Source organism: Oncorhynchus mykiss, chromosome 3 (genome assembly GCF_057628025.1).
Source record: "Oncorhynchus mykiss isolate SJ-2025 chromosome 3, ASM5762802v1, whole genome shotgun sequence".
Taxonomy (NCBI): domain Eukaryota; kingdom Metazoa; phylum Chordata; class Actinopteri; order Salmoniformes; family Salmonidae; genus Oncorhynchus; species Oncorhynchus mykiss.
The window spans coordinates 55,885,335-55,913,174 of NC_143024.1; the positions used below are offsets into that span (position 1 = coordinate 55,885,335).

General features: G+C 46.0%; 1 protein-coding gene across 6 annotated transcripts in view; it reads left to right on the forward strand.

Moving 5' to 3' along the window:
• Nucleotides 1–27,840, forward strand: part of LOC110504116 (histone deacetylase 4) — a 254,688-nt gene that overhangs the window by 211,219 nt on the left and 15,629 nt on the right. For all 6 annotated transcript variants that reach the window (XM_090229569.1, XM_090229570.1, XM_090229567.1 and 3 more), the window contains 10 exons: nt 1,581–1,793; nt 3,101–3,293; nt 4,143–4,276; nt 9,196–9,298; nt 11,317–11,363; nt 14,572–14,679; nt 16,839–16,894; nt 17,076–17,163; nt 18,080–18,199; nt 20,598–20,695. In XM_090229569.1, the coding sequence (XP_090085695.1) occupies nt 1,581–1,793; nt 3,101–3,293; nt 4,143–4,276; nt 9,196–9,298; nt 11,317–11,363; nt 14,572–14,679; nt 16,839–16,894; nt 17,076–17,163; nt 18,080–18,199; nt 20,598–20,695 (1,160 nt within the window). The remainder of the gene's footprint in view (nt 1–1,580; nt 1,794–3,100; nt 3,294–4,142; nt 4,277–9,195; nt 9,299–11,316; nt 11,364–14,571; nt 14,680–16,838; nt 16,895–17,075; nt 17,164–18,079; nt 18,200–20,597; nt 20,696–27,840) is intronic.

Genomic DNA, 27,840 nt, shown 5'->3' on the forward strand with positions numbered 1-27,840 from the left:
CAGACTGGGCCGAAGGTTCACCTTCCAATAGGACAACGACCCTAAGCACACAGCCAAGACAACGCAGGAGTGGCTTTGGGACAAGTCTCTGTATGTCCTTGAATGGCCCAGCCAGAGCCTGGACTTAAACCCGATCCAACATCTCTGGAGAGACCGGAAAATAGCTGTGCAGCGACGCTCCCCATCCAGCCTGACAGAACTTGAGAGGATCTTCAAAGAAGATTGGGAGAAACTCCCCAAATACAGGTGTGCCAAGCTTGTAGTGTCATACCCTAGAAGACTCAAGGTTGTAATCGCTGCCAAAGGTGCTTCCACAAAGTACTGAGTGAAGGGTCTGAATACTTATGTAAATTTATATTTCATGTTTGAATTTGTTTTTTTTGCAAACATTTCTAAAACCTGTTTTTGCTTTGTCATTATGGGGTATTGAGGAAAACGAATATACAGTGCCTTCGGGAAGTTGTCGGACCATTTGACTTTTTCAACATTTTGTTACGTTACAGCCTTATTCTAAAATTGATTCAATGGATTTTTTTCCTCATTAATCTACACATAATACCCCATAATGGATACCCAAACAATTTGCATTGTACCCCCTGTATATAGCCTGATTATTGTTATTTTACTGATGCTCTTTAATTATTTGTTACTTTTATTTCTTTTTTAATTTCCTTTTTATGTTGGTATTTTTCTTAAAACTGCATTGGTGGTTAAGGGCTTGTAAGTAAGCATTTCACTGTAAGGTCTACCTGTTGTATTCGGCGCATGTGACAAATAATATTTTATTTGATTTTGATCACAAAGCAAAAACAGTTTTTTAGAAATGTTTGCAAATTTATAAAGAATTAAGAGGCCGGATAGGTGCAGAGAAAGGTGTTGTTTTGTTAGGGTTAAGTGCCTCGCTCAAGGGCACATCGACAGATTTTTCACCTTGCCAGCTTGGGTATTTGAATCTAGCGACCTTTCGGTTACTGGCCCAACGCTGTACCTGCTAGGCTACCTGCCACCCTTATAGTGCTTGGCAAGCGGGAGCGAAGGGCACTGTGTCCTAGTGTTGCTATTCATGCCCTTCCCAGTATGTATGTATCAAGGTGACATCTAGATGGTTATCAATATTGTATTTATTGTGTAGGCTGCTATCCTAATTTAAATAAAATCATGGGAGGGAAAGAAATTGCCACGTTAGCTACCGCCGGCGACACGACCATGAAGAAGCTGGCTGCAGCTCAATCAGCCTTAAAAAATGGTATACTGCCTCTAAGCCATAGGCAGCAAGGATAAGAGGCGATAAGAGGTTTCCCAACATATGTATTGCAACAGTTATCATTACTTATTGTTTTGCTGTCCTGTGTGGGTCAGTTAGTGGAGCATGGTGATTGCAATGCCAAGGGTTGCTGGGTCGCTCTGGGTAAAAAAATATATTATTACTATTATTATATTATATATATATTATATTATTTATTACTTATTATTATCATTATTTCTTATTACTTATTATTATTATTACTAATATTATTAATATTATTATGAACAGGTATGTGTAACTTATTCATACCCAGTGCTGTGTCCCCCCCATTCAGATGATGGCCAAGCCCAGCGAGCCGGGGCCGGGCCGGCAGCACGAGAGTCACCCGGAGGAGACAGAAGAGGAGCTAAGGGAGCACCAAGCCCTATGTCCCCAGGACGGAGGTCTCATGTGTGGAGTGACAGTCAAGCAGGAGCCCCCGGACCCCCAGGAAGAGGAGAGGGACCACAGAGACAGGATAGTTGACCAGGAGCTGCTCTTCCGACAGGTACGGGACAGAGAGCAGGAAGAGGAGGGGACACAGAAACGCACACACACAATCAAACATAGACATATTCATGCGTGCACATGCACAAGCACACACGCACACACACTCACACATATTCAGGCATGCACGCATGAATGCAGACACACAAACACACAAACTCGCAGCCTAATTGTTGCTGGAGTTTCCGGACAGACAGACAGACAGACAGACAGACAGACAGACAGACAGACAGACAGACAGACAGAGAAGGAAGACTACACACTTGTCATGCTTTGGTGATAATGAACAGAATGTAGGCTATTTGGGTTTTTAGTCAGTTCACGAAAAACAGACACCCACACATGGCTTACTCTGGCTGTATGGACACACACACACACACTATACTCCTACTCTCAAAGTGAAATAGCGTACAGGTTTTTGTCTGAATGGCTGAGGGCAGCCTCACGCCTCCTCTCTACAGCTGAATCTGAGTTTCCCTAGGATCACACACACACACATCGACACACACATTGTCACCGACACACACACACACACACACACACACACACACACATCGACACACACATTGTCACCGACACACACACACACACACACACACACACACACACACACACACACACACACACACACACACACACACACAAGACCATGTCCTCCCTGTCTAACATACAGCCCATGCAGTCGGTCCAAATCCAATCAACTGTCCTCCCTGTTGCCATGACGCCCACAAACCCTACATCCCCCGGCAGGAAGTAGAGCACCGGGGGCCCCTGGGAAATGCAGTGTTAGAACAGGAGCGATGCCCAATCGAATCCTGGTCTGTTAGTTACAGTAGTGGCAATTCACTTAGTGGCAGTACAGTTTGCGAATCTGAATCCCAATAGCTCCTTAACGACAATCACCTATAGCCAGCCCCACCAGTAGTCTTTAATAAGAATTGGGGTGACTATCAATGAGATCATTTGAATACCTGCATACTGAATACCTGCATACAAAGCATTTGTCTCTGTATCTTTATGCTCCTGAATCAGCTCACACTTCTGATTCACGTCTGTCTGGCTGTGATAATGGAGACGCATCAAGCGCCATCTTCTGGCTACTAAGATATCTTGCAGCAGTTCAACAGATGCACACGATAGCTGCATTTGGAGTGTGTGTGTGTGTGTGTGTGAGAGAGCACTTACGTGTGTGTAATCTGTCTGTCTCTCTTTCTCTCTCTCTTTCTGTCTCTCTCTGTCTCTCTCTCTTTCTGTTTCTCTCTGTCTCGCTCTCTTTTTGTTTCTCTCTGTCTCTCTCTCTGTGAGCAGCAGGATGTGTTGTTGGAGCAGCAGAGAATCCACCAGTTGAGGAACTACCAGGCTTCGATGGAGGCAGCCGGCCTGTCAATCACCTTCCCAGCGCACCGCCCCCTCTCCAGGGCCCAATCATCTCCTGCCTCGGCTTGCTTCCCCCCCGTCGTGGTGCAGCAGGAACCACCCACCAAGCCTCGCTTCACCACCGGCAAGCACCCTTGACCCACACACACTAACACACGTGCGCACTCATGCACACAATCACACACAAGCTCAAATCACTCTATCGCTCTCTCTCTAACCTTCAGTCTGCAAGGGCTTAGCTGCCTGTTCTCTTAGATTAATGTGTCCTCGCTCCCTGAAAAAAGAATCAAGTCCTTGACTCGTTCCCCTCTAAACCACTCTGAGAGCCCCAGTGTCCAGCATACTGATCAGCCATGCAGTGCAGGGTGTGGGTGTCTGTATCTGTCTGTCTGTGTGTGTCTGTGTGTCTGTGTGTGTGTGTGTGTGTGTGTGTGTGCGTGCGTGCGTGCGTGCATGTGTTTGAGAGAGAGAAGGAGAAAGGGAGGGGAGTGCACTGAGAATCTATGGCCGTGTGCAAAATCTGGCTTGCCTACTACTTACCAAAACAACATACTGTGTACTAAATACTAATCGTACTACATACTATTTAGAACATACTGTTCAGTACAAACGAATGCAGTAAGCATCAAATGTCAACACACTAGGCTCATCCATACTGAGAGTGTGTCGTCTAATGCGCGATTGCGTTGACTGCCGCCGTTCGTTCATTTTGGCACAGCACGTCAATTTATCTGATTAATCAGCCGTTGTCAAGCACACGAGAGTCTACTAAAATCAAATGCCAAAATTAGTATGACATCCTGGCATTTAAAGCATACCACATTTCCAAAATTGTCACATACTATAAAACGTTAGATTTTTCACATACCCAAAATGCCTAATTATTTAGAACGCATGTACGTACGGGTATTCGGACACGGTTATTGTCTCCCTAGTTTTTCCTAACTCTGTGTGTGTTCCCATCACCCTCCAGGACTGGTGTATGACACGTTGATGCAGAAGCACCAGTGTATGTGTGGCAACACCAACACACACCCAGAGCATGCCGGACGCATCCAGAGCATCTGGTCTCGACTCCAAGAGACAGGACTGAGGGGCCAGTGTGAGGTACGGAGACCATCACCAAAGCTCATCTCTTGAATGTGTATCAATAATCTATACTGACACATTGTTTCACTCATTTTTAAGCACTGACCTACAGGCAGAGGTTATATTGAGGCCTGCTCTGTGTTTTCAACCATACAGTCTTTTCAGATTAGTGCAGAGACTTAAGGGGAGAAATCCAATTTAGAGTATAAATTCTGTCAGAGTAACTGAGGAAGCGTGTTCGACCGTCCTATATCAATAGTCGAACGTGGCTTCCTTTTCCCATCTAACCTAGACTACTGCGATGGACCCATTATTCCACTTTCAGAGCGTTCGAAGGCACCATTTCTGACCAGGAGGGGGCAGTGTTAAACCATGCTGCACGACCTCCCCATTGACAAAACACCCCACAGCAAGTTGCCCATAAGCACAGAGCTAGGATCAGCTAACCCTTGCCAAACCTTAACCATGTGGCAGAAGAAAAATCTAAACTGACCTTAGATCATTGTTTAGCTTAGGGCCTTGTTTTGAAGTATTAGGTTGTTTTGAAGCGCTGGCAGAGATAAAAAGCTTATAGTGGGTCTTATCATGCCCTGCACCTGTTCTGTGACAATCCACATACACGCACTCATGCATGCACACACACAATTACCACACACAGACGCACACACACACACACATTTTCTCAGTATTAGACATTATTTTCTCTTCATCCGAGAGGTCTAAAAACAGTCTAATGGTTCCTAAATGGGGATAATCTTTCCTGCATCGCTGTGTGCGTGGCGTGTGTATGTGTGTGTGTGTGTGTGTGTGTGTGTGTATGTGTGTGTCTTTATCTTTAATTTAAAGACCCTTGCTCCCTTCGGTCTCAACGTAGACTGTGATCTGAAGCCATTCTTGTGATTTTGCTATTCATTGAAAGTGTTTGTAGGCCTATGGAAGCCATATTGTATCTATGACCGTAATGCTATCCATTCATGTTTTTTTATACGTTCTATTTATATCTGTAAATGAACCAGTGATTTCAAGCCACACCCGGCCATGATTACAGACACCTGCGCGTGTCCTTTGACACGATATAAACTGGTGACCCGCAGTGTTTGTCATTATACCCTGATGAAGACAGCGTGTCTGTCGAAACGCCGGTTATGAGGCTATTCAGTTATTGCATCTGAGCTCCTAGAGTGTGCGGGTCTCCTGTGTCTGATCTCTCCCGCGTCTCACTCGTTCATTGCGCCATCGCTACGCTTGGTTGCACAGCTGCCTGTCTGTCTTTCCCGAATGGCACAAACAGAAATAACATCAACAAATAAACAAGCAAACAAATTCCATCCCCAGACTTCTTCTCCTGTCTCTCTCTCTCTCTCTCTCTCTCTCTCTCTCTCACTCACCCCTTTCAGACTTCATTTACGACCACCACTGTTACTAATTGGAGATTCCTGGCTGCAGGTGTTACCCTGCTGCCCCCTCCCCCCATCTTCCCCAGTCCCTCCTTCACTCTCTCCTTTTCATCCTTTCCATCCCTCTTGTCCATCAAAAGCTCAGATGGCCCTTGGGGATTAGTAAAATAGCAGTACATTATAACAAATGGGTACACGATTACAGATTCTGGTGTCATAGTAAGTGTTACCAGGACCCAGTTCCACTCCTGTTCCCCAGGCGCTATCATTTGTTGACTTCTGTAACCGTCAAAGCCTTGGTTTCATGCATGTTAATATCAGAAGCCTCCTCCCTAAGTTTGTTTTTTTCACTGCTTTTGCACACTCCGCCAACCCTGATGTTCTAGGCGTGTCTGAATCCTGGCTTAGGCCACCAAAAATTCTGAAATTTCCTTCCCCAACTACAACATTTTCCGCCAAGATAGAACTGCCAAAGGGGGTGGAGTTGCAATCTACTGCAGAGACAGCCTGCAGAGTTCTGTCATGCTATCCAGGTCTGTGCCCAAACAGTTCGAGCTTCTACTTTTAAAAATCCACCTTTCCAGAAACAAGTCTCTCACCGTTGTCGCTTGTTATAGACCACCTTCAGCCCCCAGCTGTGCCCTGGACACCATATGTGAATTAATTGCCCCCCATTTATCTTTATCTTCGTACTGTTAAGTGACCTAAACTGGGATATGCTTAACACCCCGGCCATCCTACAATACAAACTAGATGCCCTCAATCTCACACAAATGATCAAGGAACCTACCAGGTACAAACCTTAATCCGTAAACACGGGCACCCTCATAGATATCATCCTGACCAACCTGCCCTCTAAATACACCTCTGCTGTCTTCAACCAGGATCTCAGCGATCACTGCCTCATTGCCTGCGTCCGTACTGGGTCCTCGGTCAAACAACCAACCCTCATCACTGTCAAACGCTCCCTAAAACACTTCAGCGAACAGACCTTTCTAATCGACCTGGCCTGGGTATCCTGGAAGGATATTGACCTTGTTCCGTCAGTAGAGGATGCCTGGTTATTCTTTTAAAAGTTCTTTCCTCACCATCTTAAATAAGCATGCCCCATTCAAAAAATGTAGAACTAAGAACAGATATAGCCCTTGGTTCACTCCAGACTTGACTGCACTTGACCAGCACAAAAACATCCTGTGCCGTACTGCATTAGCATCGAATAGCCCCCGCGATATGTAACTTTTCAGGGAAGTTAGGAACAAATATACACAGGCAGTTAGGAAAGAAAAGGCAAGCTTTTTCAAACAGAAATTTGCATCCTGTAGCACAAACTCCAAAAAGTTCTGGGACACTGTAATGTCCATGGAGAATAAGAGCACCTCCTCCCAGTTGTCCACTGCACTGAGGCTTGGAAACACTGTCACCACCGATAAATCCACAACAATCGAGAATTTCAATAATAATTTCTCTGTGGCTGGCCATGCTTTCCACCTGGCTACCCCTACCCCGGTCAACAGCTCTGCAACCCCACAGCAACTTGCCCAAGCCTCCCCATTTCTCCTTCACACAAATCCAGACAGCTTATGTTCTGAAAGAGCTGCAAAATCTGGACCTCTACAAATCAGCCGGGCTAGACAATCTGGACCCTCTCTTTCTAAAACTATCCGCCGCTATTGTTGCAACCCCTATTATTAGCCTGTTCAACCTCTCTTTCGTATTGTCTGATATCCCTAAATATTGGAAATCACACTCTAGACCCAAACTTTTACAGACCTTTATCTATCTTACCCTGCCTTTCTAAAGTCTTCGAAAGCCAAGTTAACAAACAAATCACCGACCATTTTGAATCCCACCGTACCTTCTCCGCTGTGCAATCTGGTTTCTGAGCTGGTCATGAGTGCAGCTCAGCCATGCTCAAGGTCCTAAACAACATCATAACCACCATCGATAAAAGACAATACTGTGCAACCATCTTCATCAACCTGGCCAAGGCTTTCGGCTCTGTCAATCACCGCATTCTTATCGGCAGACTCAACAGCCTTGGTTTCTCAAATGACTGCACGGTTCGCCAACTACTTCTCAGATAGAGTTCAGTGTGTCAAATCGGAGGGCCTGTTATACGGACCTCTGGCAGTCTCTATGGGGGTACCACAGGGTTCAATTCTCGGGCTGACTCTTTTCTCTGTATACATCAATGATGTCGCTCTTGCTGCTGGTGATTATCTGATCCACCTCCAAGCAGACGACACCATTCTGTATACTTCTGGCCCTTCTTTGGACACTGTGTTAACAAACCTCCAGACGAGCTTCAATGTCATACAATACTCCTTCCGTGGACTCCAACTGCTCTTAAATGCAAGTAAATCTAAATGCATGCTCTTCAACCGATTGCTGCACACACCTGCCCACCCAGCATTACTACTCTGCGCAGTTCTGGCTTAGAATTTGTGGACAACTACAAATACCTAGGTGTCTGGTTAGACTGTAAACTCTCCTTCCAGACTCACAAGCATCTCCAATCCAAAATTAAATCTGGAATCGGCTTCCTATTTCGCAACAAAGCATCCTTTACTCATGCTGCCAAACATACCCTTGTAAAACTGACTATCCTGCCAAAGTCAAGGATCGGTAGGATAGTCAGTTTTACGAGGGTACGTTTGGCAGCATGAAATTTACAAAATAGCCTCCAACGCTACTCAGCAAACTGGATGTAGTCTATCACAGTGCCATCTGTTTTGTCACCAAAGCCCCATATACTACCCACCACTGTGACCTGTATGCTCTTGTTGGCTGGCCCTCTCTTCATATTCGTCAACAAACCCACTGGCTCCAGGTCATCTATAAGTCTTTGCTAGGTAAAGCCCGGCCTTATCTCAGCTCACTGGTCACCATAGCAGCACCCACCCATAGCATGCGCTCCAGCAGGTATATTTCACTGGTCATCCCCAAAGCCAACTCCTCTTTTGGCTGCCTTTCCTTCCAGTTTGCTGCTGCCAATGACTGGAACCGATTGCAAAAATCACTGAAGCTGGAGTCTTATATCTCCCTCACTAACTTTAAGCATCAGCTGTCAGAGCAGTTTACCGATCATTGCACCTGTACACAGCCCATCTGTAAATAGCCCACCCAACTACCTCATCCCCATATTGTTATTTTTTTGTTGTTGCTCCTTTGCACCCCACTATCTCTACTTGCACATTCATCTTCTGCACATCTATCACTCCAGTGTTTAATTGCTAAATTGTAATTATTTTGCCACTATGGCCTATCTATTGCCTTACCTCCCAAATCTTACTACATTTGCACACACTGTATATAGATTTTTCTATTGTAATATTGACTGTACGTTTGTTTATCCCATGTGTTGTTTGTGTCGCACTGCTTTGCTTTATCTTGGCCAGGTCGCAGTTGTAAATGAGAACTTGTTCTCAACATGCCTACCTGGTTAAGTAAAGGTGAAAGAAATATAAATAAAATACAAATAAAATTGACCAACTCTCTTTCTTTCTTTCTCCCCCCCCCCCCCCCCCCCCTTCTCTGCAGTGTATACGGGGGCGGAAAGCCTCACTGGAAGAACTGCAGACGGTTCACTCTGAGGCCCACGTCCTTCTGTATGGAACCAACCCACTTCGACAGAAACTAGACAGTACGTCCTACACCTGGAGTGCTACTCTAGGATCTGTCCATATAATCCTATTCATTGTGATCTAAAAGGAAAAACTGGTGCTAGATCAGCATTCCTGAGACCCTTTGTGGATATGGGCCCAGACCCAACTGGTTGTTGCTTTGCACACTTAACAGGATCTGTTGTGTAGATGCTCATGGTATATTGTGCAGGGCGAATCCCAACTTCCACCGAAGTCAAATTGTCACCTCGTCTTCCACGGACATCAACGCATGTCAGGCTGTTAAGGTTGACCCATATATCGACAAAGTAAATGATCAAGATTGCCTAAAGTATGACAGTGTTACGACAATAATACAATAACAGCTCTCTCCCTCCTCTTACACCTCGGCTGTCTATGATTACAGGGCAAGGCCTGGTCTAAGGATTGTGTTCCTCTACAGGACCATTATCAACCTTATTATCTACATGATTGCCTTCTGTGTAGACCAAAGCAGGGACACTCAGTACATCTCCAAAGAGATTGTTCTGTTTACCTAAACGACAGCCTTTTAAAAATTTGTTTTGGTTCTATTCTTTTTGTTTTTTTCTTGTTCCGATTTGGAACTTGTGGAACTTGCTCAAATCTACCTCTAAGCTGTTGGCCCAGCTGTTCGCCACCTCTCTGCCAATAATGAACACGCACGCACACACACACACCATTTTCCATGACATCACCCCTCCTTGTTTACTCCCTCCCAAGGTTTACTGATCCATCACCTAAAGATTTCCTCTCGGGTTGGGAGAGTGAGAGAGACTGACTTTTTGGCTCAAACATCTCACTATGACCACTCTGGCTTTCAGAGCTGAGTTAGCCTCTTAGCCAGCAGTGTCTGTGGAGTAAGGTAGTCATGACATTTTTGGGACTTTTTTGGACCAGAGGCTCTCAACCTTTTTTGGTTACTGTACCACAGTACATTTTGCTCTGCCAGGAGTACCCCTGAAGGACAACCTCATGTGCATTTTACCAGTAAGACTCCCGGGGGAACCACTGTTTTGGACTGTGTTCAACTGTGTGTGATTATGTTGTATTGCATCAATGGTGTGTGTGTGTGTGTGTGTGTGTGTGTGTGTGTGTGTGTGTGTGTGTGTGTGTGTGTGTGTGTGTGTGTGTGTGTGTGTGTGTGTGTGTGTGTGTGTGCGTGTGTGTTCGTGTGTGTGTGCGTGTGTGTGTGCGTGTGTGTGCGTGTGTGTTTGTGTGTATGTGTTCGTGTGTGTGTCTGTGTGTGTCTGTGTGTGTGTGTGTGGGTTCGTGTGTGGGTTCGTGTGGGTGTGTGTGTGCGTGTATGTGTTCGTGGGTCCGTGTGTGTGTCCGTGTGCGCGCGTGTGTGTGTGTGATGAGTCAATCCAGGAGCGTCTGCTATATGAATTCATATTAATGCAGTGTTACGATCAACTCAGGGCCCACTAAGAAGAGTGAACGTTAACCTAGACACATTTTAAATGTTCAGGCCAAAAGGTGAAATGTTGCTAGCGTATATTCTCAAATCATGCAGGGTGTTGTATTAAGGGTTTGGGGTTTCCACTTGACGATGTTTTGCTAGAATTTGTAACAGTCAAGATAGATTTGTATCTCAAGGGGGGATATAATGTCTAACCTAGTCATCTTGCTGGCACAAGTGGGATGAAGGGGTGAGCAAGGGAGGGATGGAAAAGAGGGTTACTGAATGAAGAAGGAAGTGAAAGTGTGTTACTAATTTGTTGTCACAACAAGAGGGGAGAGGAGGGAAGAAAGGTTTGACAAAATCAAGTTGTTTACACTAAGAGAGAGAGAGATTCGTCATTTTTTTCCCACCACATTTAAAATGGCATCTGTGTATTCTCTCCTCTGTGGAAGTTCATGTGGTCAGAGTCTGGAGTTCAGAGGTCAAGGCACCTGCTGAAAGTCCTGGGTGTCCATGAGTATTCTGGCGGTCCCCTCTAACCTATCTCTCTCTCTCTCTCTCTCTCTCTCTCTCTCTCTCTCTCTATCTCGCTCTCTTTTTCTCTCTCTTTCTCAGGTTCAGTTACTCCAATGTTTGTGAGGCTGCCTTGTGGAGGGGTGGGGGTAAGTCACTCTCTTCTACTTCTTCTCTTCTACTCCCCTGTAGAAATAATGTTGCTGTTTGTTCTCCCACCACACACACACACACACGCACACACACCACCCTGGAGCACCAGAGGCAACCAAAACTGTTGCTCTGCTTTCTGTCGAGTGGGTAATTGTGACCAGATGTTTTCTATGAACATGATGCTGTGTGCTGTAGAGCGCGTGTGGGTGGGGAGTGCACTGCCTGTGTATTGTGTGTTCAGAGGGACACTTAGGAGAGGGGGGGGGGGGTGACAATGATGTCTGTGTGTGTGTGTTTTTGGGTGCGAGTGCACATGTGTGCTTCCACTTCAGTGTGCTTGTGAAAGTAAAGGTATTATATGTGTTTCAGAATGTGTGTGTGTGTGCGCGTTTTGGAGTGAGTGGGTGAACTCAGGTTATGTGTGTTTGTTGATCCCTAGGTCAGTATGTTGGTCTGATTTTCCGTCTCCCTCTCTTTCCCTTGCTCTTTGCCCCCCCCCCCCTCACACCCACACCCTCACTTCTTCTCCACAGTTCTCTTCTCCCCACCCTGTCTCTCCCCCACCGCTCTCTCCCTGTCTCTCCCCCCACCTCTCTCTCCCTGTCTCTCCCTTCCCCTGTACACCCCCTCTCTCGGGGGTAGCTATCTGAGTCTGTTACGGTGCCTGCTGCCGTTGGTAGGAAACAGAAGGGGCTCTGCTCTGTTTTATGGAAATGGGACTAAATTGTTGTCTTCCTGTCGTCCCAGCACAGCGCCTCCGCTCATCAAATTACCCTGTCAGCCTGAGCAGAACGCACCCCTCTTTCATTCCAACACGCTCCCCCCTCTCTCTTTGGTCTCTGGTCCCTCGCTTTTCCCTCTCTTTTATCCCCCTATTGCTCTTGGTGTTACTGGCGTGCGTCTTTCACTCCTTCTTACTCGGTCTTACTCTCAAAAGTCGCTTTTGTCAGGACTACTCTACTTTTCCAACGTTACGCTTTCTTCTCTGTTAGTGGCTGGAACTGCAGTGTCCCTCCCTCGCTCAATATTCTCTTTTACTTTCTTACACACTCCTCAGTTTGTCCCTCTGAACGTCGTCCCATTTTTTTTTTTTAGCTTGTTCACTGTATTACGCAATAACTTGATCACTCATTTCCTTGATCACTTTCTCACTTGCTTGCTCACTCACTCACTCCCTCACTCACTCACTCACTCACTCACTCACTCACTCACTCACTTCTCTGGTGCAGCCATCACTCTTCAGTCAACTCACCCTCCCTCTCCCTCTGCCCCAACCCATCTTCCCTCTCTTCCCCTCACCCCTCCATTCCCCACAGTTTTCTTTTTATCATAAATGCACCACAGACCCGTAATTCGTGACAAAGTCCTTCTTGGCGTGACTTGAAAAGGCCCACGTTTTCCTTTTTTTTCCTCTAGCCTCGAGCGTTCATGCAACTGAAGGCCAAATGCAGCAGGCAGGGATCGCCACAGTTAATGTGTGCTGAGTCTGTCGGAGACCCCAAGGTTCACAGACACCCTGCAGGTCCCCACACACTCCCTCTTTCTCTCTCCTCCTCTCTCTTTCCCTCTGCCAGGTGTTTCCTTCTCTTAAGATTATTCCGTCTCGGAATTCAGTTGGTCATCCCAGGTGTCTGTGTATGCGTCTGTGTGTGTGTGTGTGATTTCAAGTTGGTTGCAAGGTCAACGAGGAGTTAAGAGTATCTCTGCTAAGTGTGTTACAGCAGTGTGTAGATTTTAGAGCTGTGTGTAGAGTTTGTGCAACAGTGTGTGGAGTATGGACTAGTGGTGTGTATGGAGTGCGTGGAGGTGTAGAGATGTATGTAGTTGTGCGTGTGTGCGTGTTTTACTACACTTGTGGGTACCAGAAGTCCTCACAAGAATTGTAAACCAACTAAAATTCGGACATTTTGCCTGTCCTCACTTATAAAAAAGGCTATTTCAGGGGTTAGGTTTAGGGTTAGAGATTAAGAGTATGGTTAGGTTTAGGGATAGGAGTTAAGGTTAGGGAAAATAGTATTTGTGTGTGTGAGAGAGATTGGGGCCACTGGGCAGGCGTGTGTCAGCATAATCAGCCCTGATTGATGAATGCCTGGCCTCTCTTTTTGACCACATAGGGAGACACACACACACACACAGACACACACACACACAGATCCACAACACCAAGACTAGCCAGCTCCCCCCAACCCATCCCCCATCTCTCTCCAATATTCCTCTCCATCTATTCCCCGCATCTCTTCCAAACTTACTCGCTTGGCTCAATATTGACACTCCATGTCTGTGAATATACAGTAAGCCATCTCCCCTCTCTCCTCCACTTTAAAATCACACCTCTACTAGCATCCCCAGTGGGACCCCAGTAGAAGCACGTTCAAAGACTCTCTTGGCGGACAGACGTGTGAAGAGCAAAGTATCTTCCCCTGCCCTTTGGATTGACCTGTGTGTGTGTCTCGAACGGGAGTCATTCACGTCATTTGGATAGACCCCGTAAACCCACTCTGAGGGTCTCTTTACTACGGCCTCTTTTTGCTCAGCAATCAAGTCCCTTTTTTCCCTTCTCTCTGTGCAAGCTGTGATACAATAGATTTGTAACACTGTGTGCGAGTGTGGTTAGGGGCTTTGTACTGTAGCTTGTGTACTCATACCTACTTTCACTCGCTCTACCTCTGGAAGGGCTGCGAGGACAGATAGCACCACAACAATCCCAGTCCACCATTGCCCCATTGTATTATTTAACCTGTTTATATTGTACATTATACATGTACAATTTATACACAATTTATACTGTTTATATTGTCCCATTGTATTATACATTTAGGCTATACACAAACATTAAGAACACCTTCCTAATGTTGAGTTGCACCCCCGTTTTCCCTCAGAACAGCCTCAATTCGTTAGTGCATATTTAAGTAATAATGCACGAGGAGGTTATGGCCAATATACCACGGCTACGGGGTGTTCTTACGCACGACGCAACGCGGAGTGCCTGAATACAGCCCTTAGACGTGGTATATTGGTCATATACCACAAACTCCTGAGGTGCCTTGTTACCATCGTAATTAGAGCAGTAAAAATAAATGTTTTGTTATACCCGTGGTATACGGTCTGCTATACCATGGCTGTCAGCCAATCAGCATTCATGGCTCGAACCACCCAGTTGATAATGTGCATTATATAAATGTGCATTTGTGCTTGTGCTCCCAGGTGGACAGCGACACCATTTGGAACGAGGTCCACTCGTCCAGCGCTGCTCGTCTAGCTGTGGGCTCCGTCGTGGAGCTTTGCTTCAAAGTGGCGGCTGCAGAGCTCAAGGTTAGCCTCATGTCCCTCATCACCATGTGTTTGTCTATGTGTCTGTCTGTCTGTCTGTCTGTCTGTCTGTCTGTCTGTCTGTCTGTCTGTCTGTATGCCTATTACCAAACATAATGCCATCTCGCAACTGATGCTAAATGCTAATGCTAGCAACATCTCAGGTGAGCAGGTGGCAGAGTGGAGCATTAATAATTAGACCTCATTAGAAGTGCTAACGCTAGCCCCACTCAAGTGAATAAAAGGGCTTCTTCGTTAATATAGCCTCGTTAGCCGTACTCACTCTTAACTCCTACAGACTCGGTAGGAATGCCCCCCTCCCCACCGCAAAGCTTTCAGACAGACACCCCCGCTTTCCCCTCCTGCCTTCCTGTGTCTGTGACCGCGCTGGATTATCACTTGAACCCCGCTGGCGACCTAGCGCATGGGGACCAGTAAGTTGCTAACGCTAACAGTCCCTGCTAACACACAAATTTAACTAGGCAAGTCAGTTAAGAACAAGTTAAGAACAAATTCTTATTTGCCATGACGGCCTGCACCGGCCAAACCTGGATGACACTGGGACTCCCAATCACAGCCGGATTCAAACCAGGGTGTCTGTAGTGACGCCTCTAGTACTGCGATGCAGTGCCTTAGACTGCTGCGCCATTCGGTAGCCTGCACACCGCATCAGAGCAGAGCTGGCTAATGGAGACTAATGATGATTCCTCTCAGAGCCGTTAGTATAGCATGCTAAATTACTAACACTCACATGGAGTTTAGGAGTGTATCAGTTGAAATGAGTATGTATGCCACCTAGTGAACAACACTTGTTATTGTTACTGAGATGAGGGTTTGATTAATTTACTTGTTTTATTCATTCACCGACTTGTTTGTTCATCCATTCATCTATTTTTCAATCATCCCAATGGATTTATCGAGGACATGGTCTCTCTCTCTAGGAATAAGGACCTGAAATAGTCATGAAAATTCCTGCACTCTACATAGGGGTTAGAGGTCACAGGAAGTTATCTCCTTGCCGCTTAACACCATCTTAGCATACACACACACACACGCAACCCCGAGAGGGGGGGGCAGACTCTAACATCACCTGCATCCCCCCTGGCCTGTCCGAGTCCGCATTCCATCAGCATCTTCAACGTTTTTAAATCACACACTCTCGCTCTCACACATACAGCTCTTTGAAAGTGGCCTCTATCGTCAGACAGGATCTGAGTCCCTCCTCTCCCTCTGCTAGAATAATATCCTCTGTGGACAGGCGAGGTGGAGTGCAGTAATCTACAGCAGCTGCCTCAACATCATTAGACTGGACTACAGGGACACAGGTCCCCTCACCATGTCCCTGCATACCACAGTCAGTCACGGCCCCCAAACACTGGGCGTCCCCATGTTACACAAGGACCCTAAACAGTCGGCGCGGGAGTGGCGGGAGTCCCCTAGGTCCCCACATTAACACAGCATCCACGTCTCGCACTGCTACACCCAGCTGACAGCCACGTGTGTGTGTGTGTGTGTGTGTGTGTGTGTGTGTGTGTGTGTGTGTGTGTGTGTGTGTGTGTGTGTGTGTGTGTGTGTGTGTGTGCGTGCGTGCGTGCGTGCGTGCGTGCGTGCGTGCGTGCGTGCGTGCGTGCGTGGCAGGGGTTGTGTCTGTGGCCCTCCGCCCTGTCAATGGCAAAACAATTAACTGTGAGCCATAGCGGGATTTAAGGTCAGAGAGGAAGAGAACTAAATATTGCATGGAGAAACTGGAATGCGTGCATGCGTGTGTGTGTGTGCACGAGTTGGTGTTCATATACTGTATATATGTGTGTGTGTGTGTTTTCGTGTGTGCGTTTTTGGGGCTAAGCATTTATCTGTGAGTGTATTTCAGTCTGTGACTGCTCAAGGCCTTATTGAGCTCCCAAGTGGCGGAGCGGTCTAAGGCACTGCAGCTTAGTGCTAGAGGTGCCACTACAGACACCCTGGTTCAAATCCAGGCTGTATCACAACCAGTAATGATTGGGAGCGCACAATTGGCCCAGCATTGTCTGGGTTTGGCTGGTGTGCAGTAATTGTAAATAAGTCATTGTAAATAAGAATTTGTTCTTAACTGACTTGCCCAGTTAAATAAAGGTTCAATAAAGAATGATGGGTAACATGGTTCTGTCTACTCTGATTGGCAGAATGGTTTTGCTGTAGTCCGGCCCCCTGGACACCATGCAGAGGAGAGTACACCTATGTAAGCCTTTTATGTTTCTTCCGTCTCATTCGATCAGATCTTGTTGACGTCATTACGGAACAGTAGAGAGATTTTGAGGCAAAATCAAATGTTCAGAACCTGTCAGACTCACAAAATGTATATAATTGTTTTCTCTCCCCCCCTCCTCTCCCCCCTCCTCTCTTAACATTACATCACATAGGGGATTCTGTTACTTCAACTCAGTGGCCATCGCTGCTAAACTCTTGCAGCAGAGGCTCAGTGTCAGTAAGATCCTGATTGTGGATTGGGTAAGTTTACCTTGGACTTCCTGTGCTTCCACACAGAATAAGGCAACAAAGGATGTGACCTATCTTTCACAACAACAAAAAAATGTCATGTTCTGTGAGTGTAATATAATGACAATACATCAGGGTTCTGTATCCTATGAAACACATAACATCAGTCGTTAGAATCTGTCATATTGAAAATAGTCCACATGCCCAGGAAGAGATGGCTGCTCGATGTTGGCAGGATCATTGCTGGGTTCATTATTCGGCTTCCCAAAGCCTTTGAACCACTTTTCATTTCCTCCGGTTTTTCACTGAGAGAGACTTCTACAACTAGCCCTGTCATCCAGGCAGCAAGCACAGTTTTCTTTTTGCTCCTTTTTTTTTGTATTAGAAAATGTCTCGATGTCGAGGCGTATAAAGCAGGGGGAGACTGTAAAAAAAAACTCGTTAAAAAAAATTACCTTCTTTAATAAAACGTCAATTGTATGAGATAATGCCTCAATATAGAAGCTTAGGTCACTTTTTTTTAATATGGTTGACTATGTGGGAAGGTCTGTTAAAATGAAATGGATATCGTAGCTCAAAGTAAAATATATTCTCACCCAGCGATGGGGTTTTTAGGACTGACTTAACCCAATTGTAAGCCTAAAACATATTCAACCCTCTGAACCGGTCACAAAGACTCTGTCGGGTTATGGTATGTTAGATAGTGGCTAAGCATGGCAATTGATAAGAGTTTTTTTCAGGGTGTCCACTTTTCTACTTTGGTGTAACTCTTCTATGTCCATCTGACGACTGACTCAAGTTCGATTTTGTTGTTTAGTGCACAACGCTCATGAATAGGTTTTTAACGTGAAGACCTGATCCAAAATCAGTTGTTAGAGTCAGGAAGTAAACTTAAACCTGCCTACCCCGCCCCTCTCATATCTGTCAGGATGTTCACCATGGCAACGGCACGCAACAAGCATTCTACAGTGATCCCAACGTTCTCTACCTGTCACTCCATCGCTACGACGATGGCAACTTCTTTCCTGGCAGTGGAGCGCCTGATGAGGTGAGTTGGCAGAGTTGGGGACACGCTCGCGTGTGCGTGTGTGTCTGCGTGTATGTTTGTCTATGCTCACTTTGACAAGCGCTTACTGTTCTTCACATCCCTGGCACACATGTCGACAGACACTGGTAGCTCAACTGCCTGCACAGTGTGCAAGATCTCAACACCAATAATTTCCTCTTGCTAAGGAAAAATAATTTACTGAAGTATTGTTGCAGAATTCAGGTCACTTTTCCAAAAATTCCCAGGTCTGCTAGAATTCCTGGTTGGAGGATTCCAGATTTGCTGCTTATTCCCTCCTGATTCCGAGGAAACTTCCAATCGGGATTTCTGGCAAAAATGGGAATTTTGCAACCCTATTGAATGAATCACTCTGTTGAACACTAACCATAAAATGAAATGGTGGCCATGTTGCAACATGCAAACACTTAGTAGTATACTTACCACCCATCACTGGCTCAGTAACCAACAATGATCATAGAATTGACCCTTCACTTTAGCCCCGCCCGTCTTAGTTACTGTTGCAACATTTTCCAGGGAAGCCACTGGTGAAATTCCCTCACAATGATCTCAAACTGTTGTTTTTTTAACACGCAATGAAATTAAACACAGACCACCCCTTGCTGATCAGGAAACTCTTGGGTACATTGAGGTGGACTGTCATTACAGTTACTTCACAGGAATTTGTTCAGATGAAGGTTTGCAGTGTGGCTTGCCAGTGAATTCACTGTCATCGTGCAGTCAAAGTTACTAACCACTTTTGGAGCCAACTAGTGCTCTCAAATCGTTTCCTAAAGTCAACAGCAGATTAGAGTTATTCAGCAGAGGTGGGACCAAGTCATTATTTTACAAGTCACAAGTAAGTCTCAAGTCTTAGCACTCAAGTCCCAAGTCAAGACAGGCAAGTCCAAGTCAAGTCTCAAGTCAAGACCGACAAGTATCAAGTCAATTCTCAAGTCCTAAACTTTGAGTTTCGAGTCCTAAACAAGTCATAATGTGCTCTTCACCAAATGTAATACCATTTCATATTTTTAACAAGAGTAATAGTTACTATATTACATTTATGCAAATCATGAATGCTTTTAAAAAATATCTATATATTTATTACTTTCCAAATAAATGTAATATTTCCATGGAAATACATGGGTAGCCATGAGAAAGACCCCCCCCCCCCCAATAGTGATCGACTATCGAGGATCGCTATGGGGCGCAATCATGCGATGTAGGCATGTACACAATCGCTCAACCTTAACGCACACACACTGTGAAAAACTGGGGGATACGCCAAACACTTCATCAACAGGCTCTGCATTTAAGGATCACAGTGACGAGTACTCCTGGTTCAATGTTCAATTATTTAGCCATTTAAACAATTACTTTTCAAAAGAAAACTGTATTTCCCACTGTCCTCACTGGCAATCATGCATTTCAAACGTGAGCTTGTTTGAGCAGTGTTGCCAACAATCTTTCAGTGAGAGGTCGCTAATGGCTTCTTAATGTGTCGCTAAAGTTGCTAGATGACGTCATCACAGCACCAATTTGCAGTACTGCTGCGGTCCCCGTCATAGCGTTTTCATCCCCCCCCTCTCCCACCATACCCCCCTTACCCTGGTGCTTCTCTGCCTGCGCGTGTGCCGTTGCTGTGACTTATGTTGTACAAACAGCCTCTCCCACTCTTGTTTGCGGCAGAATTGAGTGGCAAAATACACTTAATGCTATCGAAACCATAGAAATGCTCGCAACTCCCCAAAGGCAGCCTGAAAAGTAACTGCATTTGTCGCTTGCCTCTTTTACCAACAACAGTCGCTAAATTGGCAACACGCTGTCCGAGGTGTCACACTCAACGACAGTTGCTATCCATTGGGAGCGCTGTGATTGGTTTGCGACAAAGTTCTGGGGGCGATGCTTAGAGAGGGGTCAATCGATTTTTGGAAATGTTCCTGTTATTCACATTCAAATTGGCAACTTGAAGAAAACTCAATTGTTGTTAGTTATTCCTTGGTAATTGCTACAATATTGGCAGTCATCTAACATCTCCTGATACAGGAGGTCATACGACGGGGTCATTAGCAAGGCCCTCTACCACTTAGGTCAGATTATTGTTGTTGTTTGTAAAATGCCCAGGCTTAATGTAAAAGTGTGTTAGTGTGTGTACTTGTGTGTGCATGCGTGCGTATATTAGAGCGTGTGCTCTCGTCTGGCAGGTGCAGTCTGAGCTTTGACAGGTAAACGGCAGCAATCCCAGCAGTCTTTTCCTAGATGGAGGCTGTTCTACAGAAGAATTGTCTAGTGTGTAATAGTACAGTATATGCATGTAATTTTGCTTGAGTGTGTGTGTGAGTGTGTGTGTGTGTGTGTGTGTGTATGTGTGTGTGACTAACCTATGTTGTGTGTGTTGCAGGTGGGCACTGGGGCAGGTATGGGCTTCAATGTGAACATGGCTTTCACCGGGGGACTGGAACCACCCATGGGAGACGCAGAGTACCTGGCTGCCTTCAGGTAACACACATGTCACACACAGACTAGCTACCACAGAGTATGATGAGGATTTCTTATGCTAGGTCAGAAATCATGAGGGAGAGAAAGAGAGAGGGGCCAGTTTAGTGTTGAATTTACAGCGGTGGGGGATGGCTGTTGGTGTGTGAAGTGCTCAGGGAGCACTTGGCTGAGGAGAGGGGTGTATATCAACAAACTGAAGGTCCCAGTGCTCAGTCTGTCCTGACAGTTCCCAGCTCTGGAACCATGTACACACTACTGTCATGCCGCAAGTCTACAGACGCACATTAAAGGGATGATTCACTCCAATATCCCTCAATGCCTTCTTGACGTTAATGTAGATGATACCGGATGTTGCCGTCATCCAAAGCTTTCAACTTAAGCCGAAGTGACTGATAGAGTAAGCTATTGTTAGCAGTTAGCATTATAATATAATACATATAAACAGTTGATTGCAGATTCAGGACAACTGTAGATTTTTTTAGAGGGGGTACAAATGTAGATGAATGATTGGGTGATTTATGTCAAATATCCCTGCCAAATCGGAGGCACAAGTACAACCATGTGAACATCACTTGGGGTCAGACCTGGGTCAAATACATCACGTCAAGTCATTTGAATATGCTTCAGGTGCACTTGATTTAGTTTGCCCTGTGCAATGCAACCAAATGGATAGTCCCAAAAGTGTGCATATTGTCCACATATTGTCTATTTTTACAGTGATAGCTATTATCAGGATACAGTAGGTCAATGTTACATCCAAGGCAGAAATAAGTGTAACTGTAACAAAAGGTCATGTTATACCATGACTGTATGAAATGTCTCTCGTCCAAAAAGAACTGAACTCATGATACTGTAATGCCTCCTTTTCACAGTTTATGAGTGGCCTCTATATGGCTGAGAGGCAGGGAGGCTTGAAATAGGATGTGTTGTAATACATGGTCCAGTCAGGGCTTTGTGGCAGCCTCTTTTGTCTGCCAAGCAGGCTGATGCCAGGGCTGAACTTCATTAGGTCCGCTGTCTGGGGCTATTTATAACCCACCTACACACTCACACTTTACACACACACATAACATTAGCATGTTCATATAAACATCCAGTAAACACACACATACACACACACACACACACACACACAAACACACACACACACACACACAGAAAAACACAAACATCACGCAAAACTTATGCACGTATGCTCACCACCAATTCCCGCAAACACACAACACTAACACACACACACACACACACACACACACACACACACACACACACACACACACACACACACACACACTTGCAGGCATACACACCAACCGTACACACACAAGCATACATGGCATTGCATGCAAGCATAAACTTACATACAGTACATCCACACATACACACACACTCACACACACACAGACATGTGGTTGGGGTGCAGGGCAGAGGGTGATTCACTTTGAAGATGAGCCTGTCTGGCCAATTGGTCTGAGCTGCCGGTGCAGGTAGACATAGACACACATCAAACCACTCTGTCTCACTCTACTGACTGGCTGGCTGCACGCTATACTATACTAACCAGGACAATGTGCCCTGCTAATGTACCCCAGACCTCCACATAACCCTGCTCCTCACGTAACCCCACACTGACCCTCTCACATGCAGACAGATGGATCACATGCTGTACAAGCCGCAGTATCATATGTGTCACATGGATTTGTACAAGAGGTGGGACATGATACATATTAGGGCGCATATGTACCTATATACTGTATATACACATCTATGTCGACAAACCCTCAAGCATTGTGCCCCCACCAATGTGTAGCACGTCTTCAGGTATTGTCTCGTGTGTTATAAAGAAACGTTTTATGCATTTATGCTCAAATCTATCCTTTGTTTTTAAACCACCCTGCCACGTTATGTTGGCGCTGCGCTTGATTGAAGGGAAATTGTTTGGAAAGGGTAAGAAATCTTGTTTGTTGATACACTGTGATTTCAGACTGTGGGAAACATTGGAGTCAACATGTGCCAGCATCCCTGTCGAATGCTTTCGACACCTTGTACAGTCCATGCCCCAACGAATTGAGGCTGTTCTGAGGGCAAGAGGGGGACCTATGGCCAATAATCTGAAAGGCTGACACCGAGCAAAGTCCATGACCTTTATGAGATAAAGGATTTATGTACCCAATCTTAAATGATACTGTAGCCACTACCTGTTTTTATGTAGACCTGAATGAGATGCAGTAAGTACAAGCAATATAGTATTATAGCCCCACCTCGACCTCCCGGCCCGGCTCCACGAGGGGGCCTCTTTCCTGTACGAGGATGGTGCGCGAGTTGGGAGCTACCTCAAAACTACCAAGGAACCAGGTAAGGATGGCAGTAGAACAAGGCGAAATACAGCAGGATATATTGTGGAGTGGGCTGGGGATGCCACAGAGATTGGCGCACAGACCACCACATATCGGCAATCCTGCGTTTTCTGTGCCCGAGAAGCAACGCGATCCACAGCCGTGCGCAATGCTGGAGCTCACGGACTTGCTGAAATGGAGCATTAAAAAGAGCAAGCAACGGGAGCAGAGACAGGAGGCTCGGCTCTTAGGTGCTAGAGATGGCACTTATTGATCTACAAGAAAACAACGCTGGCATGGGGGCACATGACCATCTGGGCGATGGGGTTAGAGCAAGCAGAGGCTCGCCTGATTGAGCCAGTCGGCACCCAGATCCAAGGGGCCCGGTGATAGTGACATTGCAGGTCGGACCTGTCACTCCCCAAGGTCACTGACAATGATGAAGTCGATGTGTGCCTCGCAACATTTGAACGGATGGCGGCTACGTGTGGCTGGTCGAGAGAAGAGTGGGTGATTCCCGGCTAGTCTACTAACAGGAAATGCAGGAAAAGCCTATGTGACTATGGACATTAACTTCGTGCATGATTATGACGGTGTTAAGGAAGCAATACAAAACTAAATATAATATCAGCAAAGACAATTATAGAATGCGCTTTCGGGAAGAAAAGACAGAGGCGGGGGAATCCCCTCAGGAATTGTTTGTGCGTCTCCGGGAGCTGGATACCACCAACGAAGCACCCAGTTGAAACTGTCCCGGATGTTGTCGTGCTTGAACAATTTCTTCTGATGATTCCATCTGAAATCAGAGTTTGGGTTTGGGAAAGGGATCTGAAGTCTGCTGCAGAGGCGGCGTGTGCTGTGGCCCAAGAAGAGGTCCTGTACTTGAGTTTCCGCATTGGCCCAGAGGGCATGTGCCCTCAAGTGGACAAAGTAGCAGCCATCCAAAACAGTTCTTTGCCTAGCACATGGGCTGTTGGCGAAGTCCTTCCTGGGGCTCGTTGGCTCTGGTACTGACGTTTTGTGCCAGACTTCTCAGATGTGGCCCTACCCGTAGAGTGAACTGACCAAAACCAAAGAGCAGAAACAGTTCCTGTGGACCACGGCCTGTGAAGAGGCATCCCAGAGGCCCAAATGGGTGGTATGGAGCCATCCAGTTCTGGTCAGTCCAGACTTCACCAAGCCTTTTGTTGTGCAGACTGATGCATCCAACGTGGGGCTGGGAGCTGTGCTAGCCCAGGGAGAGTCGGACAGGAGAGATCTGTTCTGTTCATCAGCTAAAAACAGAAATCACATGAGTACAGTATTCAGTGGTTGAGAGAGAGCACATCGCACTGAAGTGGAGCATCGAGAGCTTGAGGTATTACCTTCTTGGTAGCTCTTTCCTTGTCCAACATAGTTGCAGACTATGTTGGACAAGGAAGCCCTCCTGTACTGCCCCATGTACCATGATTGGTTTGTTATTTTCAGCCGGAGGGCCATGTCTCCATTGAGTTTCCATAGAAAGCAGGGAAAAACACTCCTCGTCTGTGCTAGGCTACGTCAATAATGAGGTAGGTTACGTGAATAACGAGATACGCCTCTGCCTGTAATATTTTGATTTTGATTTATAGGGATTATAGGGATTTATAGCCTATTTAGCTCTAACCAGCTAATCTACCACTGCCACGATGGGTATCAGAAATCAAACCACCAAGGCCGCCGCAAAGCCCAGCAGCGACGATGCTGCCGGGCTCCAGCTAGCTCTGTGTGAAGAGCCCACCCCCGTGTTTATAGTAGGCCGGCATTGCGTAATTTATTACGTGGGTGGATGGAATTTGATCCACAGAAGTGCCGTATCGCATCGGCTGTGTACAGCTGCATTCACATTGGCTGTTTGTAATAGGTGAATTACCCTATCTAGCTTGTACCAAATAGACCTTTCTTTACTGTGTAAAGCACTGTCCATTTTGCTGATACAGTGCAGTGGAGATGGGCTACAGATTCCTCGCCAACCTGTCACTTCAAAAGCACTCAATGGTCTCGGACACTCGGCATTGGCACTTTATGTTTATTGTGGTATAGCGTAATATAAGCAGAGTTCAATATAATTCCAATGCAAGAACCCCTCCCCCCCAAAAAATTGTGCCCCCTCGCCGATTTCAACTGCCCCCTTAGTCAATTTATCCTGCCGCAGGGTCTGTCGACCTCTCATAGGCTAGGTGAAAATTCCACCACTTTGATTCACCTATCCAATCCTTTGAGATGTACACAAGTAGATGGAGAGAGAGGGAAATTGATTTGACATGTTTTCTTTGGCAATATAATTTCTTACACTTTCCATGCCAATAAATCTTCTTGAATTGAACGGAGAGAAGGCGGGTCGGGGGGCTAGCTTGGGGGAGTAGGGGCTAGGGGTCAATTTAGGAGTGACAGGGATGTGGGTCTTCCCCTTATTTCACCAAGCTGGCCCCCGGCGCTCATCAATCCCACAATGCTGCAGTGAGTGTCTCCTCAGCCTCTCTGATTTACAACACCCAGAGGAAAATGGCCAGCACAGCCCAACAGTCCATATATCTACTCTCCCGCCATCTCTCTCTATCTTTCCCTTTTTTACGTGTACATTTTAGTAATTTATCAGACGCTCTTATCCAGAGTGACTTAAAGTAGTGAGTGCATACATATTTTTAAATTTCATTTCATACTGGTCCCCCGTGAGAATCAAACCCACAATCCTGGCGCTGCCCTTTACGTCCCTCTCTCTATCAAACACACAGACAAACCTCTCTCTCTCTCTCTCTCTTCTCTCTCTCTCTCTCTCTCTCTTCTCTCTCTTTCTCTCTCTCTCTCTCTCTCTCTCTCTCTCTCTCCTCTCTCTCTTCTCTCTCTCTTCTCTCACTCTTTCGCTCCCTATTTCTCTCTCTCTCTCTCTCTCTCTCTCTCTCTCACACACACATATTGCATTTGCAGGGGATCAAGCCTGAGCCTCCAGAAAGGGAGGGAAAAAAAGATAAGAAAATTATCCCTAATGAAAACCAGAAGTCCCGTCTCTCTCTCCTTCCCTCACGCTCCCTCTCTCATCATGAACTTGGGAACAGAGAGGAGAATTGAGCTTAATTCAAACCAGCTCTCCACAACGTGAGATGACAAGGCTTTGAAGTGTGTCGGAAAAGCCTTTGAGCCTGACATGTAGGCATGGCTAGCGTTAACCCTTTGTTGGTTAGTGGCTTTGGGCGGTATGGTTTTCAGTTTTTTTTTGTGTTCAGTCAAGCTATAGTATCTTCCTCCTCATTCACTGCCCTTGTTTAGGACTCCACTTGAAAACACACCACACACCCTGGTGGGGTGTTCTGCGGAGGAGAGGTTAAAGCGAGGAATGGAAAGGAGGAGTGGAAGATGGAGAGAGTCCCTAGAGAGGGAGGTTTCCCCGGTTCTTGTCAACGCCACTGAGTGAACAGCTGCCTCCATTCTGAAAGCGTGTTCATTTGTGTGCGTGCGGCTGCATGTCTTAGCACTCAAAGCATTCAGGGATTGGTGCAAATGATGGGGACTTGGGTGAACTATGAGTGAACAAAGTCCCTTACCCCTACACAGACTTCTCAGGCCCACAACTAGTTTGTTCTCTCCCAAAGTGAAACAACACAACCTCACTGGGGAAAAAAGGTAAAGAAAACTGCAGGTGAAAGAGAGAGAGACGTGGCTCGTCGCATCTTCTCATATCTGTGAAAAATCCAATCGCTTCAGGAATGCCCCAGCAAAGATCAGAGGAGGAGGATAATTCATAATTAACATAGTGGACTCCAGAGCCACTTCTGTGTGAAGGTTGACGTGTTGGGCGACCACCTGCGGAACTGATCTTCAGGGGGTTTCAGTGGTCTCGGTGAGCATTATAGGTAGAGTGCATTGAGTAGTCACGCGCGTCGTCGATATCTCGTGCATGTGTACATGCGCGTACTGTATATTGTACGCGTGTGCATGCATGTGTTCTTATGCATATGCGGTTGTACACACTGTGTGTGTGTCTGTGGGGGTTTCTCAAAATGAATACTACCATGGTCCAAGCAGCCACATTGGAGCGCGGGAGGGTCGGAGTATGAATCCAAATCAAAGGATGTGAAATGGAGCACGGAGGGCACTTCTCGGATGCGTACTCCGTTTGTACATGTTTTGAAGCAGGCATCAATGCAAGCTTCAACGCAAGGTATGCACAGAAATACGACACAACCACGTAAAAAAAACAACATTTCTTTGAATTATTTGAGCTGAAGTGTGAGAAAATCAACTCCAACTTCAGAACAAAATGTTGCCCATTCTCATATGTTGCCTAATGACAATATTTTATCTTGATACGTTAATAAATACATACTGTGTTAATTTTGGCATGTTTACGTGCCTACAATGCCCACTGTTGCTACTACTGTTCGCTAGCTAGATAGCCACGAAGAATTGGTAGCTAGCTACCTACGAAGAATTTACATCTACTTTACATTACATTATTTTTAGGTGATTTTTGCCTGTAACTAGCTGGCTAGCTAGATTATTACAATTCACATATTGATAGCTGAATATTATGAAGTAAAACATTTTGTTTTGTTTGATTTCTATTGTTGCCATTGTCCTGGCTGGACGATGCTTCTCAGATGTCATGTTTTATGCGTTCTCTACACTTTCGTCCTCACAAGAACGTATTCGAGAGAACATCCTCGGAGAATGCACTCGTAGCAGGAGAGTGTGGAGCACAGTAGTATGCACATAGAGATACACCCTGTGTGTGTATGTGTGTGCGTGATGAGGACATTACAGTGGGTCAGGGGGATTTGGGTTAGGCCTGAC